The 16770-nt window shown below is 41.8% G+C and overlaps 1 protein-coding gene across 1 annotated transcript; it reads right to left on the minus strand.

Moving 5' to 3' along the window:
- Window positions 1-6: 6 nt before the first annotated feature.
- On the minus strand, window positions 7-15733 carry LOC120520469 (zinc finger protein 501-like). Its single transcript, XM_039742809.1, has 3 exons — window positions 15618-15733; window positions 6711-7173; window positions 7-1892 (listed from the first exon to the last, which is right to left on the minus strand). The coding sequence occupies exons 2-3, from the start codon at window positions 7135-7137 to the stop codon at window positions 1078-1080; spliced, it is 1242 nt and encodes a 413-aa protein (XP_039598743.1). The 5' UTR covers window positions 7138-7173; window positions 15618-15733; the 3' UTR covers window positions 7-1077.
- Window positions 15734-16770: the final 1037 nt, after the last annotated feature.

The following is a 16770-nucleotide window of genomic DNA, read 5'->3' on the forward strand; positions in this document are numbered from 1 at the left end:
GCTGAATGTCCCCACCTCGTCTCGATGTTTTCACATTTTCCGGTGTTCTTACTGTTCCCAGTGGTCCACACGTGTTTATCACATTACCAATAGACTGAGGTTTATCGAAGCCCTTTAGAATGGTGTGATGAGAAGGTATTCTAATCTTCCTCATCAAAACACATTAAACTTAAAGCAGACTCTTCCTTGCACCTCTACTACAGATTTTGACTCAACGTACTACTAAATGGCAAGCACACGATGATCTATCGACCATGTCCATTGAAACTGATTTTAGTATACAACACACACACACCCCGATCCTATTGACTCACCCTTTGTTGTTGCCATTCTTGTGCCACATCAGTTCATTTCTTTGACAATCCCAACTGTGTGGTGAAGGGAAGCGCAGCGCTAATCTCATCTGTCATTCTGTCCTCTCACCCCCTTTTCTTAAACGTGCATTTGCTTTCTTGCTTGCCAGTCATCTCAGTTTGATTGTTTCACTGGTTGTGATGGGGAAGGTTGTCTGGTGGGCAATACTTATTAGATTTTCGTGCTAAAGAAACAAAAGATCTTTGCAATGACTTAACAGCATTTTTTTCCCCCATGCTAAACAGATATAATTTGCTCTTGGACGAACTTGGCTAACTTTACTACAGTCATGTGGCAAACCACCACAAACATGTCCACGACTCAATTTGGGTTGTGACTCATAGTTTAAGAAACACTGCTGTAAAGAGTTTATACCTGGTAGACAGGCAGGTTAAGAGGCGATGGGTTTTGCTTTGATCAGATTTTAAAAATCGGAGAGTTGTTCCTGTGGTGATTCACTTTGGTGTCACCTGTGGGTGCCGCAGTGATTGTAACACATTTATATACTTATCCATATCCCAGTTTTTAAGACAGAGGTTTGGTGTGGCATCTGGACCAGTTAGCAGCTGGTCTAAGCATGGTTTCTCAGACCATTCCATTTCCTTTGTGTATCTTCAAGGTCTCTCCACTGGAAATTCTTTTGTTGGCTTTGGAGATTATGATGGTGACAAAATTATTTGCCGCATTACCAAACAGCAACATGGCTTCTCTCCAGTGTGAATTCTAGTGTGGCTCCGAAGACTCCTCCGGTAACAGAATCATTTGCCACATTCCAAACAGTCCCGTGTGAATTTTTTTGTGTCTTGTAAGAATGCTGTTTTGTGAAAACCGCTTGCCACATTCTGAGCAGCAATATGGCTTCTCTCCGGTGTGAATTCTTTTGTGCCTGTGCAGGCCACTCTTCTGACGGAATTGTTTTCCACACTCAGAACAGCAAAATGGCTTCTCTCCGGTGTGAATTCTTTTGTGTTTCTGAAGATAACTCCAGTCACAGAATTGCTTGTCACATTCACTACAGCAATATGGCTTCTCTCCGGTGTGAATTCTGCTGTGGGTCTGAAGATTGCTCTTGTGACAGAATTGTCTGCCACATTCCAAACAACAATAGGGCTTCTCTCCAGTATGGATTCTTTTGTGTCTGTGCAGACCACCTTTCTGGCTAAATTGCTTTCCACACTCAGAACAGCAATATGGCTTCTCTCCAGTGTGAATTCTTTTGTGCTTCTGAAGACAACTCCAGTAACTGAATTGTTTGCCACATTCACTGCAGCGATATGGCTTCTCTCCGGTGTGTATTCTACTGTGGGTCTGAAGACTGCTCTTGTGACAGAATTGTCTGCCACATTCTAAGCAGCAATAGGGCTTCTCTCCAGTGTGAATTTTTTTGTGTTTTGTAAGAATGCTCTTTTCTGAAAACTGCTTGCCACATTCCAAACAGCAATAGGGCTTCTCTCCAGTGTGAGTTCTTTTGTGGGTCTGTAGAACACTGCAGCGATTGAATCGTTTGCCACATTCAGAACAACAGTGAGGTCTGTTTCCTGTATGAAATTTAAAATGAAAAATAAAAAGGTCATGTTCATCTCACTGATTAGATAAATGCTTATTGAAACTATGAACAACCTTGTAAGAGCATAAGCAATCATAAAACTCCAACCTGCTATATCCTAACACAGGGTCATGTGGGTCTGCTGGAGTCAATCCCAGCCAGCACAGGGCGCAAGGCAAGAACAAATCCCTTGCAAGGCGCCAGCCCACTGCAGGCCACACACACACACACACACACACACACACCAAGAACACACTAGGGACAATTTAGGATTGCCAATGCAACTAACCTGCATATCTTTGGACTGTGGGAAGGAACCGGAGCACCCGGAGGAAACCCACGCAGACACAGATGCCCAACTTATTAAATTTTACCTTCTGTATTACAACAACTGATTATATGACAACAATGTCTGTTAAGCACGTTCAAGCCTGGCCAGTACTTGGATGGGAGACCATCTAAGAAAACCTTGGGTTGCTGCTGGAAGACATGCTGGTGAGGACAGCAGGGGGAGCTCACCCTGTGCTCTGAATGTGGATCTCAATGCCCCAGTGCAGTGGGACCACCCTTTGGATGAGACATAAAAATGAGGCCTGACTCTCTGTAGTCATTAAAGATCCTTGGGCAAACTTCATATGGATCAGTGAACCCCAATTTCCATGGCCTAGTCATTCAAGGCCCCTGATCACCCCCTATCTCTCACCCCATCACCACCTATTAGCTAAAGTGTGGTGAGCATACTGGCACAAAAATGGCTGCCATCACATCATTTAGGTTGATGCTATGCATTGGTGTGGTTGATGTGGCTCCCCACTCACTAAGAGCTTTGAGTAGTGACAAAAGTGCTATCTAAATGTAAAGAATTATTAATATTATTGAGTTCAAGGTATATATCTAAATACCTTTTTAATGTTACCACAGAAAAACAGAAGAATTTACAATGTGGTATATTTATGCACAGGCCTACAGGAGCTACAGTGGTCTGGAAAAGAATAAGTCAAGAAAAACCAGAATCCTCAGAGTTACAGTATTTGTGTCTGCTCTGATAGGGAGTGGCAGATGAAACCAGGATTGGTCAGCTTTGGGACACTCCGGTGACATTTATTCTTCCCATTATATTGTTAATGGACGTGTACTCTCATGATTAATTAACGCCAGTCAAATCAAAATGTGCCATCTCACTGCAAATTTCATGACATGTCAATGTGTTCATGTTTAAGATACTGTTATGTTAATGTACATGTGACTGTTATGTTAATGTAAATTATACCTTTTTAATTCTTTCTGTCAAAGCATAAAACTTCAAGCACTCCAAGTCTCTCCTCAGGGAGGAGTGCTAAACAAGAAATAAATTGAACTAAACAAAGGTAAATGAACAAAGTTACTGAACTCTGCCATTAACACAAACCACTGTAGCTCACTCTCTCTGTAGTTGTCATTAATCACAGACTGGTGGCCGACACCCTTTTTGGTTCATTTCAGTCACAGCAGCAGATTCTACTTCTAACATTACATGACAGGCCCATTTCTTGAGCTTCATGCTGTTCGTGTCCTCCAGCGACTCCAACGTCTGCCACCATGACAGGTATGAGTAAGTGTAGGACTGAGCTCCTTACAGTGTCCTGGTATTATCATTAGGGTCTTGAATTTGGCCTGCTTAGACTCTACACCCCTGTTGTGATGCTGGTGGAGCTCCCCTGGAGTCATTCTGAACAGAGGCTTTCTATACCCATTTGGGTCTCAACCTGAATCATCGCAGTACTGTGGTGTGGTGATGAGTTGACAGCTTAGCACCTCTATTTACCCAAATGTCCAGAAAATCTGAAGTAGGAGTAAAAAACACAACTACAGTCAATCACTGACCACTGTCTCAGGGTATTCAAGTACAAGATACGCTTGTGACAAACCCTCTGATCAAACCTGGTGCTTGGTATGGACAATGCATGACCAGCAAGGAAATCCAATAACACTTCACCACCCAGTCTAAAATCATTCAGGTCATTCCTTCCAATCACGTCCACCCATATATCTCTGTCCCTTCCAAAATGACTGTGGACATTTCCCAGTAGGTCTACTGAGCATGTAGATGGTACCCATTCATGTACCGAATCCAAAATCTCTAAAAAGGCTGTGGAAAGATGAGCATTGACACAGACAGGCAGACACCAATGGTTCAAACACCACACACGTTTTATTTACAGTAACTATTTGAACCATGTGAATTTCCCCTTGGGATTAATAAAGTATCTATCTATCTATTTACAAGTGTCCCGCACACAACCCAGTGTCCCTGCACCACACACCCTCAAGTCTGGGCTTCTCTCAAGTCCTCTCTCTTTGCTACCTCCACTCCTCTCCTCCAAGCTTTGTCCTCTTACACTCGACTCCAGCTGATGACTGGAGGGAGGTGGCCCCTTTTATTCCCACCCGGATGTGTTCCAGGTGCCTCCTGATGAGCTTTCTGTGGCACTTCCTGGTGTGGCGGAAGTGCCACATGAGCACCCGGAGGCTCTCCGGTGTCCCTGGTAATACTTCCGACAGCACCTCCGGGTGTGGAGGAAGTGCTGACATCCAGGGCTTCACAATCTTCTGGGCACCCCCTGGCAATGGAAGCTCAACCCTACAGGGGCCCAAGGCCCCCACACAAACCAGGGCGGCTGCCCTGTCATGGTCCAGGGGAGGCATAGTCCCTCTCCTGGTCCATCTCGACTGGACACAGCCCCCAGCCGCCCGCCACAAGGCATTATGCTCTGAATAGCATTCACAAAAACAAGGGTGAAAGTTCTCCATTTAAAACTTCGGTGAGATGACTTTCTTATGCAATAAAAGAAACTCACACTATAGGCATCCATCCAAAGCAAGCATCCAGGTGAGGCCTTCAGAGTGCCCAGACACCCACCTAAGGACTCGGCAGTGAGACAACACAAGACTAAAAGCGAGTTCACGTTTAATTGATTGGTTTGTTTCTGAGCCAATGCTGTGGGCAGAGAGGAGTCCCACTGAATGTCGCAGGTACTCTCAGTCCCTCCCAAGAGCTGGAGCTCCAACTTCACGCCAGAGAGGCATAAACAACAAAAACGACAACTGATTTCTTGCACACCCTAAACAAAAAAAAAAAAAAAAAAAAAACAAAACGACACAGGGTGTGCCTCATTGGGCTTTAACAGTTTCTTGACAGCCCCCTACCTTGAAACTTGCAAGCTTTATTCATCAAGGACTAGTATACACAGACACATCCTACTCCTGCTGATACCCAACAGTCATTGCATTCAACTCAGCCCACAGGATGGCTCCACGTCTCTTTCTCAGACTATGCTGGACCACTCACAGGCCTGGTTGTAGGGGTGAGGCCTAGTAATCCTATCCATGTTTGATTGAGTCGTGACTGTCATGAGGCCATTCATGGACTGTTCTGTGTCTGACACCTCCTCTTATACAAGTTATCTATGGGTGACCAGACAGGAGTAACACTGTACAATAAATGGATTTCACATTGGGGAGAAACAAAACAAAAATGAAAAAAATCACCCTTTGACACAACCTATTTTTCAAAATTTGCATACTGGAAAGCAAATGCATGTATTTGGAAGTGCAGCTCAATATCGGTGAATACATGTACTGCCTGTGGGCAGGTACAATTATAAATGGTCATAAAACAATAATAACATAGAAATAAAAATTCTGACATATGCATATCATCATTTCCGGACTGATTATACACATATTTAATAACTAAAAAAGGGATTAGGGAATATGTACATAATTATGTGCATAACAAAATACAAACTATTTTACAAATACATATAAGTAACAAGCTGGTTAAGTTGACAGATGATACCAAGCTTGTGGCATCAAATTCAAAAAGACTTGAGGCTGTAATTGTTGCCAAAGGTGCATCGACAAAGTATTGAGCAAAGGCTGTGAACACTTATGTACTTATGTGATTTCTCAGTTTTTTTATTTTTAATAAATTTGCAAAAACCTCAAGTAAACTTTTTTCACATTGTAATTATGGGGTGTTGTGTGTAGAATTCTGAGGAAAAAAATGAATTTAATCCATTTTGGAATAAGGTTGTAACATAGCAAAATGTGGAAAAAGTGATGCGCTGTGAATACTTTCTGGATGCACTGTATGTGTGTGTATACATATATTTATTTACTTTTATTATGTCAGGAAATATTTATTCATTTGGATGCCCTGCTTGGCCATATGCACAGTAAAAGATCCTGAGAGGCACTCCTTCTGTGTTTCCAACTCGACTGGATTTATTTTTTTGTTGTTAGAAGAATTAAATGAATAGGACTGGCGAGCTTTATTCCAGTATGAAGCTTGTATTTCCACATCTCCCAGTGGCTCATTAAGGCAGCGTGAGAGATGCCAACTGGGCCCAGTGGGTTTGTTTTCACTCTTCCTGAATTAAAGAGCTCATGGCTGACACCATCTGACTAACAATTGGGTGTTATTAGTTGAAGATGATTGTGTTTGTCTGTTAATGGGGCTGCACTGTTATGAGAAATTAATGCAGAAATTCAAGGAATTTCAAAGAATTCACCAACTTTTCCTTACAATTCTACTTTTGTGTAACACTTTTTACTGATGAAAGGCTTAGAGTGTTTGAACAAATTTACAGCTACAATGTGAGAGCAGCAAGACGCTAAACCTTACAAAATTAACAGAGAAGAACTCTCAAAGGACATTAAACACACAATGTAACAACACACCTTTAACTCCATTTCAGTGTTTCTCATAAAGCGTACTAGACCTCCTTTTCAGGCTCATAATCCCCCCAACCCTAAAACTAACTCTTACTTTTATCAGCTTGATTTGTAGGTGGCGGCTCATCGTCCTGAATTCTAACGGATGAAGGGTCTTCAGTCCTCTGTGTGTCAGGCTGTGATGATTCAGACTTCACCAGGATTGAAGGCTCTGATGATGCACAGGGTCTGCTGTGAGAGGAGACTAACCCGGTCTCTGCTCCATCTTCACCCCCACACTGATGGTCCTCTTCCTTGACATTCTGCACACTTTTACAAATGTTTGTCTCAATGCTGACAGACGTCTCTTCAGCCTCTTCTTTAATGCTCACTAACCCTGTCTCACAGTCCTCCTCCTTAATGTGGAGACTCTCCTGTTTAGGGTGGATGGACTCCCACTTACACTCCTCCTTCTTAACACTTACAGCCATTACTCTTTTGGTATTTATGTCAGCCTCACACGTCTCCTTTTTTATATCCATCTAGATGTAATCTGAACAGCAGCTTTTTCTGTCTCTCTGTGAAAAAAGAAAAGGGATTTAATTTGATCAAAAGTGCACTATTCATATGTAACGATATCTGCATTTCACTTCACAACACCCTCTCAGTTAAGGTTCACATCAAGTCAGGCATTTTAAAATATATTAACAGTAACTCATCACTCGTATTAAATGGCAAACAAAATTTGGAGTGGAGTGAAGGTCTAATAGACTGGAGGAGAAGACCACCTCACACAGTTGGGGGTCAGTAGTATTCACAACTACTTCGTCCTCTTCATCTTTTTCCCACTTTTATGAGGGTTGATGCGTTTCATCAGCCGTCCCCAAACAGCTCAGTCCTGAACCTCATCAGTTAAGCTCTTTTCCTTCAGATCTCTTTTTAATCGAGCCACCTCAGCTTTGGGCTCCATTGCTTTCTCTTCCCCAGTACTCTCCTTTTCCCCCACATATTCATTGCCTCGCCTCATTACATGTCCATACTACTTTTCAGTATAATCTTACATCTGTCTCTCCCACTTTTGTTGTACTTCTGATTGTCTCATTACTTGTTTGGTCCTTTTTTGTAAATCCAGACATCCATGTCCACATTCTCATGTCTGCCACATTCAGCTTCTTCTGAGCTCCCTTTACTGCCCACCACGTCACAACTCCATACATCATTGCTGGTCCTACTACGGTTTTAAAAACCTCACCTTTACCCTTCATCTTAACTCTTCAATCACCACAATACTCCTGATACCTTCCTCCATGTGTTCCATCCACACTGCACTCTATGGGTTGTTTCTCCATCTAATCCTCCATTGAGCTGCCACTCCTAGATATCCTAGCTATTTAAATGTATCCAATCATATCAATGGCTCTCCCTGCAGGCTAACCTCTGAATCCTGACTTATACCTGCTTATCTTCTGAAGCTCTTCTCCATTCTTTAAAATTCCTGTTTTCTGGTTTTACACAACACAAATTTCACCAGCAAAAAAATCATACACTGGGGAGATTCTGTCTTTAATTTCATGACTCAACACATCCTTCAGATCAAAGAGTTAAGGACTTCAAGAAGATTCTCAGTGCAGACCTCCTCTAACTGGGGTCTTGCCTGTTATCCCAACACAATTCTGGGACCCAAACAGTGTGTGCATATTTAACTCAAGTAGTGAATACTGCTGACCTTAATGATGGAAATCAATCCCAGTCAGCAGTATTCACTACTTGGATGAAACACAGACGTACTGTTTGGGTCCCAGAATTGTGTTCTTAGTTATTTATTTATTTTTAATGGTTTATACAAGGACGGTCTCAGGATTGTGTTAAGAAACAGACGCATGTCACGATGGGGAGAATACCAGAGGAACGAAACTCTGCTAAAAACACACAGCCATCAACAGAAAAACGAAATAATGGATTTGCTAGCTTAAGTTGACGCGCGTCGCTTATGAGGCTTACCTTCTACTTACTTGGGGGCAGGTTGGACTAAACCCTTTGCATGGTAACCGATAAAGAAAAAAAAAATTGCAAAAATGGGGTCAGTCACCCAGTGACCTACAAAGCCAACCGCTCTGTTTGATTGCAGGACCAGGTTTTATAAAACATTTCATTCCCAGTACACATTTGATTGTGGTTTTTTCTGTTTAACAGTGAACGTACCTTCTGGAGGAGTAAAGAGCTAACTAACCTGACTTGAGCTGCTAAGACATCCTTCACTGCACCGCCATTACAGGGATGGACTCTTAACAGTGTTTAAACTTAATAGCACTATATGGCAAGCCACCAGATTTGCTTAATGTACCCATTTAACTAAAATGCATGAACTGAGTTTCTTAACAACGTAGTGGAAATAATAATTCTTTGCATTTATATAGCATTTTTCTCACTACTCAAAGCGCTCAGCAATTGCAGGTTAAGGGCCCTGCTCAATGGCCCAACAGAGCGGAGTCCCTATTGGCATTTACGGGATTCGAACCGGCAGCCTTCCGATTGCCAGTGCAGATCCCTAGTCTCAGAGCCACCACTCCGCCTAAAGCAACTCCACGTAGGGAGGACCCAGGAAGCAAACCCGAGTCTTCTTACTGCGAGGCAGAAGCGCTACAACTGCGCCACCGTGCCAGCTAAACATAGAGATATTCATTGTGATCCAAATATAAAATGTTTTAGAATGCATCGGACACTGAGTTTTCAGACTAAAGAAGCCTCCATGTCACGGTCTTCAATCGTTGATTAAGAAGTCGTTCTCAGAAAATTCCACGTACCCCAAATATGCCTACTAACAACGCTCTCAAATACGTAGAGAACAGTCCACTGAAGAGTTTTGCATACAATAAAACAACAATGAAGTAATCATTTAACAGAATCATTAGTGTGCATGTTTGTGTGAAGTACACAGGTAAGCTCAACAATACTGTACGCTATCAGATAATGATCTTGTAATTGAAATAAACATTCAAAAACACTTAAGTGTCAAAGTGAACTTTATTGTCATCTCAACCATATACAAGTATATGAAATTGTGAAGCTCAGGGTCCACAGTGTAACAACATGATGTGCAAATAATAAATTAAAAATAGAATTTAAACTCTCCTCTGTGGAGAGAGGAGAACCTTCCAGAAGGACAACCATCTTTGCAGCAATCCCCCAATCAGGCCTGTATGGTAGAGTGGCCAGACGGAAGCCATTCCTTAGTGAAAGGCACATGGCAGCCCGCCTGGAGTTTGTCAAAAGGCACCTGAAGGACTCTCAGACTATGAGCAACAAAATTCTCTGGTCTGATGAGACAAAGATTGAACTCTTTGGTGTGAATGCCAGGCATCACGTTTGGAGGAAACCAGGCACCGCTCATCACCAGGCCAATACCATCCCTACAGTGAAGCATGATGGTGGTGGCAGCATCATGCTGTGGGGAACTGGGAGACTAATCAGGATAAAGGGAAAGATGACTGCAGCAAAATTTGGATACGCTATGTAGACGACACATTCGTCATACTAAAAAATGATCAGCTGAATGAACTCCACAACCACATCAACTCAATATTCCCTGCAATCCGAATCACAATGGAGAAAGAAATGAACCGACACATCAGCTTCCTGGACATCAACATTGAAAGAAATAATGACGCCACCTTGACCACAAGTGTTTACCATAAAGAATGCTACGCAGACAAGATATTACACTTCGCCAGCAACCACCCGATATCTCATAAACGGAGCTGTGTTAAAACTCTATTCAGAAGAGTCCACACCCATTGTAATACGAAGGAAACAAAAATGAAAGACAGACGCTATCTCTTCCACCTTTTCACTTCAAACGGATACTCAAAAACATTCATTAATCGAAGCTTACACAGAAGACGCCAAAAAACTCAACAAACAATTGACTTGAATCAGAACCCCCACCCCACCTGGCACTCACTCCCTTATCACCACAATGTGTCTGAAGGTGCAGCGCGCATCCTGGCCAAGTCAGGCGTCAGAATAGCACACAAGCCTGTGAACAATCTGCGCACGGTCCTCTTTAATGCTAAAAACAAGAAACCGACAGCAGAAACACGAAGCGCAGTTTACAGCATTCCATGCAGTTCTTGCTCAGCGGTATACATTGGACAAACATCAAAAAGAATCACAACATTTATACAGGAACACCGCAACGCCATCAGAAGGGAGGACTTACGATCACTGATCTATACACACACTAAATCAACAGGACATACACTTAACTGAGATGAGAGCTGGCTGAATCCTAGTTATCAAATGAGAACGGCATCAACAGACACGTGGACATAAATCCAGCATAAACTTAAGAAGAACTTATTCTTAATAAACAAGTCGTTACACCCATTACCCAGCCGACCACTCTGACTTAGCCCCCACGTCTTTTTGCTATATATTGCCTTTAATTCTTGTAAGTCTAAGCATTACCCTCTGATAAAGTCCCCTGAGAGAGAGAGATAAAAGGCTGCCCCCCTAAACTTTTTGGCCTGAACAACATGATATGTGCAAATCTGTAGTGTCTGTTCTTGCCTTGTAAAACATATCTGTAATACTCTTAAAAAGAGGACTTTGCGCTGTTTTAAAGTTCAGATTCTTCAAATGCACAGTTTCATTGTACGTAAACATTCTGGCAAAGCAACATTTTTTGTATACTTTTCATTTTCAGTGACATTAAAGTCACTTAAAGCTTTGTTTCAAATCTTAGTTTATATTGTTTCGGTCCTAAATTAGAATTTTTCAAAGTTTAATAATAGCTTAAATACATTAATAAATGTTTTCATTTTATACACAAGGTTCAGTTTACTCAAAAATATTTATTAGTAATTAGTAGCATTAAAGTCAGATTGAGTTCATTTTACTTAAAATAAAAAAATAAACATTTTCTGGAGATCATTGTTGTAAAACATTTAAGTAAACTGAACATGGTTAACTAGTTGCAGTAAGCCAAAATTATAGTAAAACCTATTCAAAATAAATGAGCTGATAATACTAAAAAACAATTGGTAAATAAACTGCTCAAAAAAAGTAAAGGAACACTTTGAAAACACATCAGATCTCAATGGGAAAAAGAAATCCTCCTGGATATCTATACTGATATAGACTGGGTAATGTGTTAGGAACGAAAGGATGCCACATTTTGATGGAAATGAAAATGATCAACCTACAGAGCCCTGAATTCAAAGACGTCCCAAAAATCAGAGTGAAAAAATTATGTGGCAGGCTAGTCCATTTTGCCAAAATTTAATTGCAGCAACTCAAAATTGTACGCAGCACTTTGTATGGCCCCTGTGTTCTTGTATACATGCCTGACAACATCGGTGCATGCTTCTAATGAGATGACAGATGGTGTTGTGGGGGATCTCCTCCCAGATCTGGACCAGGGCATACTGAGCTCCTGGACAGTCTGAGGTGCAACCTGGTGGCATTGGATGGACCAAAACATAATGTCCCAGAGGTGTTCTATTGGATTTAGGTCAGGAAAGTGTGGTGGCCAGTCAATGGTATCAATTCCTTCATCCCACAGGAACTGCCTGCATACTCTCACCACATGAGGCCAGGAATTGTCGTGCACCAGGAGCCACTGTACCAGCATAGGGTCTGACAATGGGTCCAAGGATTTCATCCTGATACCTAATGGCAGCCAAGGTGCCTTTGTCAAGCCTGTAGCGGTCTGTGTGACCCTCCATGGATATGCCTCCCCAGACAATCATTAACCCACCACCAAACTGCTCATGCTGAATGATGTTACAGGCAGCATAATGTTCTCCATGGCTTCTCCAGACCCTTTCACTTCTGTCACGTGCTCAGGGTGAACCTGCTCTCATCTGTAAAAAGCACAGGGCACCAGTGGTGCATCTGCCAATTCTGGTATTCTATGGTGAATGCCAATCGAGCTGCATGCTGCTGGGCAGTGAGCTCAGGGCCCATTAGAGGACATGGGGCCCTTGGGTCACCCTCATGAAGTCTTCCTGGTTGTTTGGTCAGAGACATTCACACCAGTGGCCTGCTGGAGGTCATTTTGTAGGGCTCTGGCAGTGCTCATCCTCTTCCTCCTTGCCCAAAGGAGCAGATACTGGTCCTGCTGATGGGTTATGGACCTTCTATGGCCCTCTCCAGCTCTCCTAGAGTAACTGCTTGTCTCCTAGAATCTCCTCCATGCCCTTGAGACTGTGCAGGAGACACAGCAAACCTTCTGGCAATGACACGTATTGATGTGCCATCCTGCAGACATTGGACTACCTGTGCAACCTCTGTAGGGTCCAGGTATCACCTCATGCTACCAGTAGTGACACTGACTGTAGCCAAATGCAAAACTAGTGAAGAAACAGTCAGAAAAGATGAGGAGGGAAAAATGTCAGTGGCCTCCACCTGTTAAACCATTCCTGTTTTGGGGGTCATCTCATTGTTGCCCCTCTAGTGCATCTGTTGTTAATTTCATTAACACCACAGCAGCTGAAACTGATTAACAACCCCTCTGCTACTTAACTGACCAGATTAATATCCCATAAGTTTCATTGACTTTATGCTATACTCTGATTAAAAAGTGTTCCTTTAATTCTTTTGAGCAGTATATAATGTAATTATATATAAATGAATTTACATGAATAAATTTCGTGCAGCAACTTACCTTAAAAAGTTAATTTAAAAAAAAAAAACCATTCCTTTCAGTGTAGGTGGGTGTGTTGTCCCAGGCATTTTAACATTGATGGCAGATTAGTGAAGCAAGCAGATTATAGGGAAGTGGATCAGTGAAGATCTACCTGTACATATTTTTTTCAAATACAGCTTCAAATAGCTCCGATCTAAACTAATATGCTGTGGGCAACCTTAAGGGTGGGTCAAAAAATAACGATGGCAGACGTGAGGAGGAGCTGGAATTCTACCTCACAGATTTAAAGGGCAGGGTGACCCTCACCAGGGAAAAGCAAAGAGAAGATGAAATGAGATCTAAACATCAAGCAAAGCAGTTTTACAAATCAAATAAACAGAGGACATTGTGAATAGCTAAGGGTTTGTATGTCTCAGTCATCTACAGCGTCCTGCAGATTTGTGCTATTGATAGACTAACTTGCTGTGGGCAACCAGAAGTGTGTGTGTGTGTGTGTGAGAAAAAAAAACCTCATTACTGACCCTCATGAATATTCTAATTAAATCAAAGAGGCCTTTGGTGTTCACCTAAGAGTGCCTGGTGGAGGCCCACAAACTCTGGGTGGGCTTAACATGATAGAAGCCATCATATGGGACTTGGCATTCACCTCACGACCACAGCGCAGTAGAAAGTAAACGACAATGGGATATGTGAACCCACTAATGGCCATCACAGGGTACACTCACATTAGAGTCTACAACCATAAGTCAGGTTAGACTTGCCAGTCCATTAAACCTACACATCTTTAGAAAGAGGAAGGGCAAAAACACACAAAGGGTACACATGAACAGGCTGGGGTTCAAATTCATTCAGCTGGGGACCAATAATTTTTGATTTGGATGAGTAAGGTGGTCTTTGGTATAGAAAAGTAATTTTTTATGGAGGGGGCCTATTCAATAAACATACCTACCCAAACTCTAATCCTAACCCCAGGTGAGGGAGGCCCTAAGGTTAAAATTAATATTTCCCAACCCGAATGTTACGATCATGCAGATCGGCAGCCTGTGTGCAAGGTGGCTTAGAGGATTGGCTGGGGTATTTTTGGTATGTTTTTTGTTTATTTATATTTTTTGAGTGTGAGATAGTGAGTATGGATGTGTATGAATGGGTTATGATAGGCAAGGTATAAGATAGGGATTGGACTAGATATGGGAGATGTAGGAAAGGTATAGGGCGAATATTAGTAAGATGGAATTACCGGATATAAAAATTTAAAGAGTAGGTAATTACTGATCGGTGATGTTCTTGGGAGATTGTTAGGTGATCTTTTTTTAGACTTGGATGAGGGAATTAGAAACAATTATTATAAAGTGATGATCGGCTTGAAAGCTAATCATAAAAACGTTAAATAAATTGTTCCGCTCAAATTATTATTGAAGTTTAATTTAGGGATCCCATAGAATAATATAGGGATAGTTAAAGATCAGGCATTCAGATTACTCAGTAATTTTAGGTGGAATGACGATCCATATAAAATATGTCCTAATATGACTACAGTAAGTGTACCTATGCACTGATTGTCACTGTAAGGTGATTATCCCCTACCCTAAGACTGACTAAACATGTCTGTTAAATTCTCGAATACTCAATAGCGGACATTACTGGATTGTGCGCTATATATATATAAATAAATAAATAAGACTGCACCACATTTTATATATTTAATGTAAAGTAAAACATACATTGCTTCATCTAAGCAATGTATGCAAATATACCGTCTAGATTGGATTAAGCAGATTTCAGAATGTTAGTCCGTGTATATAAGTATACAGATAAACTGATGATGGTGGCCGCCGGACTTTTAGTTAACATTTAATTTATTTTTCCATAGGAAAGTTAACGGAGAAGTAACAGCAGCATGGCAGCACTACAATTAACTCCCATTCTGTTTATTTGTACTTGTTCTCAGCTCGTATCCCCTCAGACATTTCTCCAGTTTGCTCACTTCGACTCCTCGTTGCCTTTTCAACACTGGATTGGTCAGCAACTCTTCTATCGTCTTTAAACAGGGAACCGCGAATTGAAAGAAGAAAGAAATCAAAGCGCTGTGTGTGGAGTGGCCGCCTCTTCGTGCTCGTCGATTTGAGGGGGGTCGTGACGGAAAGCATACACAGAAAGAGGAGGAGGAAGCGACAGTGCGAGATGAAAACTTGAAGCAAAACCGGGGAACAAACATCAATGAACAGCAACGACAACCGAGGCACAGAGGGGGTTCAAGTCCGGGATATGTTGACGGACACGAATGCGCGGCTCGCCTCTAATTGCAGTAACTCAGTGAAGCGAATGAAAACGCACACACCTATACAGTGTTGTCTATAAACTGCAAGCACTTACCCTCTGTGTTTCAGAGATGGATTTTTTTTTCTAAAATTGTTCTCAATCCTCCTGAATTGTCTCGTGTCCTGTCTATCATTCCGGCGCTCTGGATGACGTCACTTAGCACGCCTTTAAAATTTTGAGCATGCGCCGTGAAGTTTTACCTGCCTCACGCAGTGTGCTGGATATCTGAGATGGCAGCGCCGCCTGCTTTATTAGAACAATCGACCCATTCGTTTGAGGGTGTATCTGCTTATTCCAGAACTGATTTTTTTTTTGTATAGGTTTATTACATTAAGGAGAAACTAAAAGCAGTGACAATACAATCGTCCGGTTAATTAAAAGCTGTTAAATCTGAGACGTTTAAAATTGAAAACGTATATTGGGACTTGAATCAATACAAAATTCACTGCAAGAGCGAACTTTTCGTCTTAAAGTACAATAAAATGTCGACATAGATTACACCTTTATAACACATCTTCGTCAGTTGGCAAGGGAGTTTCCGAATCCATCCTTGGCTGCCTCATGTAAGCAAGAGAAAGCGGTCGCGCGAGCGCGTAAACTGAAAGCAATAACACCTTAATAAGAGCGACGGAAACGCTAAAGCAGATGTTGTCTTGTGTCTCGAGATGAGATGGGTGACAGGGTCTAACTGCAGCCTACCTATGTCATATGTCAGGTGATGCCCACATCAGTCGCAAAGCGCTTTTTGTTCATAAGTGCATATGGTGTGGCTGCTAGTAAAATTAGTGCAGTCTATCCGTTTTCTATCAACGGATCACTTAACATAGAAAAGTCCATCATGATAGTGTGACAAGAATGCGCTCTGCAACATTGCACCACTCAGGTTGACACACAAACTACCAACCTGATTAAAACTAAAAGTGTAGGTGTAACGTCGGCTCGGAAGATACAACTGACCGACTATTATGCATTTGCTTATTCCTTACTGCAAATGTACCGTCAATAAACAAGCAATATCTGAGGAAAGTAAGATTGCATGACTGAATTTTTCCCCTTCTTTGGTGTATATAGCTGCTTTGTCCAACTTGGCTTACTTACAGTGGTGAGAAAAACTATTTGCCCCCTTCCTGATTTCTTATTCTTTTGCATGTTTGTCACACAAAATGTTTCTGATCATCAAACACATTTAACCATTAGTCAAATATAA

The sequence above is a fragment of the Polypterus senegalus genome, unplaced genomic scaffold (genome assembly GCF_016835505.1).
Source record: "Polypterus senegalus isolate Bchr_013 unplaced genomic scaffold, ASM1683550v1 scaffold_3337, whole genome shotgun sequence".
NCBI lineage: Eukaryota > Metazoa > Chordata > Cladistia > Polypteriformes > Polypteridae > Polypterus > Polypterus senegalus.

Bases quoted from the DNA above. Each gene is read 5' to 3' on its own strand.
- LOC120520469 (XM_039742809.1), bottom strand. From the start codon at position 7,137: ATGGATATAAAAAAGGAGACGTGTGAGGCTGACATAAATACCAAAAGA. The intron at 1,893-6,710 runs GTAAGAGTTAGT...AATTTCATACAG, and splicing joins TACAAATCAAGCTGATAAAA to GAAACAGACCTCACTGTTGT.